This window comes from Phodopus roborovskii, unplaced genomic scaffold (assembly GCF_943737965.1).
Source record: "Phodopus roborovskii unplaced genomic scaffold, PHOROB, whole genome shotgun sequence".
NCBI classification, from domain to species: domain Eukaryota; kingdom Metazoa; phylum Chordata; class Mammalia; order Rodentia; family Cricetidae; genus Phodopus; species Phodopus roborovskii.
This window is the reverse complement of record NW_026126448.1, coordinates 12,943,048-12,947,911: the sequence shown is the minus strand read 5'-3', so window position 1 is coordinate 12,947,911 and position 4,864 is coordinate 12,943,048. Positions and strand designations below refer to the sequence as shown.

At 61.6% G+C, this 4,864-nt stretch overlaps 1 protein-coding gene across 1 annotated transcript; it reads right to left on the bottom strand.

Moving 5' to 3' along the window:
• Positions 1-364: 364 nt before the first annotated feature.
• On the bottom strand, positions 365-3,346 carry Pou3f1 (POU class 3 homeobox 1). The gene has a single exon (XM_051188748.1). It carries the CDS (start codon positions 3,291-3,293, stop codon positions 1,938-1,940), a length of 1,356 nt encoding a protein of 451 aa, XP_051044705.1. The 5' UTR covers positions 3,294-3,346; the 3' UTR covers positions 365-1,937.
• Between the last annotated feature and the right edge of the window lie 1,518 nt (positions 3,347-4,864).

Here is a 4,864-nt window from a genome sequence, read left to right as displayed (position 1 = left end):
TTGAACCCTGTACATGGAATGCAAGGTGAAATCAATGTTAGGGGATGGGGTGTCAGGCAAGGGAAACAGATTCTAGTCTGATAATCCAGGAAGAGTGGCTTTTTTTGGCTGACCCCAAGTTCCATGTGGTGTCAATGGTTTCCTGTCCTAGGCCCTGATCTGGTCTCAGAAGTCAATGGGAAAGGGATGTGGTTCACTTTCTCTAGACTGGTGTTACTTGGGCCAGGTGCCCATCTGTTGACCAAGCAACAGGCAGTCAGTCCTGGTACTGACATGGAGTAAGAACTTCAGGAGAGGACCAGATAGGGGACTCTCACCCCTTCCCGAAAAACAAGCCCTAGCAGTAAAGAGAACAGGACACAGCCCTGGGGTACATGTTTATGTGAGTAATAAAATATTTACTATAACATAAATATAAAGGGAACTTCCCAGTCTACATTATTTTTTTTTGCAATAAAGATACAAAGAGAATGCACCGAACATTGTTCCAAAAATAATAAAAATAAAATAACAAAATTTAAGCTTAAACCTTAACACACAGATGAAGAAACGGTGAAGGGGGAAGCTCCAAATACATCCAGAAAATAAATAGAGATGGGTCAGAAATCAGGAAACCATATTAAAATATCTTTTTTTCGGTTTAGAAGGGCGTACAAAACCCTTTAGGATGGGAAGGGACAACAACCCAGAAAACCAAATAAAAACCAAGCACAAAATGTTTCCTCCCCCCCTTGCCAGTGTGTACATATCTCACATATTTACATGGTTCCCACCTCACCCCAAATTTGGAAAATTTTCTCTCCAGGGTTCCCCCAGCATCCCGAGGGGCTGGAAAGAGCAGGGGGAAGCGGTAGGGAATCAGGCAGAAGGTTCTTGGGGGAATGGTTTATTTCTACAGCTGGTTAAAAAATAGTTCCAACTTTTCCAAGTTTCGTTCGTTAAGGCCAGGAGGGGCAAGGCCCGGCAGGGAAGCGGCGGCCCGCGGTGCGTGCTCGGTCTTGCGGGCGGAGATGCCCCTTCCCACTTGGGTGTGAGTGGGAGCGCAGACCCTCTCCGCTAGGCCAGGAACCGAGACGAGGGCTCGGATAAAACGAAACGAAAATGAACACTCAAAAATTTTTTTTGTTAGTTTTTCTTGTTTGTTTTTGTTTTTGCGTTCTTGGAGGAAGGAGGAGGGTAAGAGAAAGGGAAAATAAATTAGGCTAGATTAAAGCTTTGGCTATTTCCTGCTTTTATACACAGATGCGGCTCTCGCGGCCTCCCCTCCGGGGCCCCGATAAATACAGTATACAGCGATTTAAATTAAGGGCGCGGGCGGAGTTAGAAGGACCCCAGGAGCCGAGAGGCTCCACGAATAAATAAAAACCGTAAAAAACCAAGCCCGGAGAAAGGCTGAGGGGGTGGGGCGCATCCTGGTAGAGAGAAGAGGCGCGTAGAGAATAAAGTGACAGCCCCCCACCCGTGACCTGCAGGCTACAGGGAGTCCGCGTCCGGGAGAGCTGCTGGGGACTCTCCTCTCTCTTCGTCCTTTCTCCCGGGAATCCCTAACCCCGCACCGCGTTACCTTTCGCTGTGGGGAGGCCGCTGCCGGGATCCGGCCCCGAACAGCCCGGGGGCAGGGGCGGGCGGGGATCGTCGAGGGTTTGGGGACAGGGAGCAGGCAGTGGGCAGAGGGCGCCCAGGGTGAGTTGGCGCATTCCGGATCTTCGCTGCTCTCTCCCGGGACTCGGGAGACAGCTTCTCGGCCGCCCTTCGCCGCTCGCCGGAGAGGGGTTCTGTCCGGGGTGTTTGGTTTTGTTTAAAAGTTTCTGGGCGTTTTTTTCCTTTTTGTAAAATCCAAAGCAACCGAATAAACAACAACAAAAAGAGTCCAGGCCGCGCGGGCTGACTGCGCGCCAGAGGCACCGCTGCGCCGGTGGGGAACCCAGCCCGCAGGGTCACTGCACCGAGCCGGGCAGTGTGTGGTGGTGGTGGTGGTGCAGCGCCGCCGGCGGGGGTGGCGGGGGCGCAGAGGGTGGCGATGCGCCGCCCCCACCAGGCCCCAGCTCCCCAGGCGCGTAAACGTCGTCCATGGGCGGGTGGCCCGCGCCGGCAGCGGGGGTCATGCGCTTCTCCTTCTGCCGCCGGTTGCAGAACCAGACACGCACCACCTCCTTCTCCAGCTGCAGGCTGTCGGCCAGGCCGGTGATCTCGTGCGCAGAGGGCTTGGGACACTTGAGAAAGTGGCTCTCGAGCGCGCCTTTGACCCCCACCTCAATGGACGTGCGCTTCTTGCGCTTGCGGCCCTGCGCCGCGATCTTGTCCAGGTTGGTGGGGCTGCCGCTGGACGAGTCGGTCTCCTCCAGCCACTTGTTGAGCAGTGGCTTGAGCTTGCACATGTTCTTGAAGCTCAGCTGCAGGGCCTCGAAGCGGCAGATGGTGGTCTGCGAGAACACGTTACCGTAGAGAGTGCCCAGCGCCAGGCCCACGTCGGCCTGGGTGAAGCCCAGCTTGATGCGCCGTTGCTTGAACTGCTTGGCGAACTGCTCCAGGTCGTCGGAGCTGGGAGCATCCTCGTCCGAGTGCTCGCCCACCGACGAGCCACCACCGCCCGCGCCCGGGTGCAGGTGCGCCGCTGCCGCGTGCAGGCCGCCCGCGTGTGCATGTCCGTGTGCGTGTCCGTGTGCGCCCAGGTGCGGCGGTGGCGACGGCTCCAGCTGTGCCTCGTGGCCGTCCTCGTGCAGCGCGTGGTGCAGGCCGGGTCCCGCGCCGCCACCGCCCGCCGCCAGCATCCCGGCCAGGCCGCCGCCGCCGCCACCGGGGTAGGCCGCCTGTGCGTACAGCCCGAGCGGCTGGGGTTGGTGTCCCCCACCGGTCCCGGGCGACGGCGACATGGCGGGGCCCAGGTGGTGCGCTGTGCCGCTCTGTGCCCATGCCGCGCCCGCGTGGGCCGCCCCTTGGTGCACCAAGCGGGCGTGGAATCCACCGCCGCCACCGCCGTCGTCGGCTCGGCCGGTGCCGCCACCGCCCGCCTTGCCGTGTTCCAGGTGCGGGCCGCCGGCCCAGTCGCCGCCGCCGCCTCCTCCCGTGGGTAGCCACTGGGGGTGCGCTAGGCCCACGGGGTGGCCCGCGCCCGCGCCCAGCCACTCGTGGTGCATCAGCTTCTGCACTTCGCGGTACGCGGCCCCCGCGTGCAGCCGCTCGGCGGCCGCCGCCGCTGCCGCCGCCGCTGCGGCATCGGGATGCATGAGCGGCCCGGTGCCGCCGGCTCCGCCGCCGGGGCCCCGCGGCAGGTACTGCGCGGTGGTGGCCATGCCGCCCCGCGCCCTGCGCCGCGCCGCCGCCGCCGCCTCGCTCCGTCTGCGGGCCCCGCCGCCGCGCTCCGCCGGCTTAAAGCCGGGACCCGCTGGGCGCTCTTGAGCCCCACCCCTCCCGCCGCCCATTGGCTGCCCGCGGAGCCGCCTCCCGCCCCCCGGCCTCGGCCTCCGCCCCCCGCGCCCGCCCGCCGCCGGGGCCTGCAGCCCGGAGCTTGTCATTGGGCCATGCTGCCGGGGTCCCGCGCGCCGGCCGTGCTGATTGGCCGCTGGGGCTTCATTCATGACCCCCCCAACACCGTCCGCGTACACATTCACGCCCCGGGGGCGCGGCCGCCACGTGGGGAGTGGCGTGGGGGTGGCACTGGGACCGCACCCCCTCTGGTCCCCGCTGCGTGGGCCCCGCTTTCCCCGCAGCGCGGGAGACTCGGAGCCTGGTCGGTCCCACGTTCCACACAAGCTGAATTTCCGCCCGCATCCCAATGGGGCGGGGGATTGCGGGCTCCGGGAGGCGCTCCGGCTCCGAGCAGAGACTCAGCCCGACACTCCTCCCCGCGCTGCGCCGCTGCCTGCGGGCCAGGATCCCGCGAGTGTGGGCTGCAGCGAGAGCGAGGCGGCGTGGCTTCCCGGCTCGGTACTCCGCGGCTGCTCACCTCCGCGGCCTCGTCTCCTGCGGCTTCCAGGTCACACCGTGCGCTCCCCTTCCCGTTGCTCCCATGGTCTCTATGTTTTCCCCATTCTCTCTCTAGTCTCAACGACAACAACTACCCGGACCTCTTCGTCCTGAAAGTGCTGCAGGCTCGGACAGAGTCGGATCGACTCCGGGTTTCACGCCTTTCATCGGCTCTCCTTCCCACTCCTGGGCACCGAGGCCAGGTGAGTACCGCGTGGGCGGTGCTGCGCCAGGACAGACGGCGGCAGCTCCTGTTTATAGCTGTGGTCCAGGGTTCTGGAATGAGAGGACCTCGAGTTGGAGACTGGTTCCGGAGAAAGCGCCACCAGTGGGTGGGTGGGGGATGGACACTGGGCCCTGTCCTGCACTGCTGTAGCCTTTTCGTGATGTTCTTCCCAGCGTGGATCGGTTGTCCGTCATTGGCACTGGTTATGATGGGGTCATACAGGCGGGAAACTTGCAGGAGAAGATGGGTGGACTGACTCAGGGAAGGACAGTTCAGAAATCCAGTTTGTAGGCTGGCAACTGTCCAGCCTTCCGTGGAGCCAGCTGGGACTTAGTAGGGAATTAAGACTGAGGTGTTTGTCCTTGTTGGAGAAGTGGACAGTGGGATGCGGTCAATCTCTTCATCCCTGCCGTGTTTGGAGTGTCTCCTAAGGCTACTGAATGGAGCAGGGCCTCAGTTGTGGCTAGTCTGTGCTTCCTTACTCTGCTACTCTGTGTGGTTTAATACTTCCGTCTGTTTCTGCCCTGGATTTCCGACCACAGCTAGACACTCCTCTGTCCCTAGTCTTGCTTCAAAGTCATTCAGAGGTTCCAGGGTGCCAAACTGGGGGCCTATCCAGGGCCTTAGTGGACAGGTCCACTTAGGACTGTGGAATGAAGCTTATGTATTTGA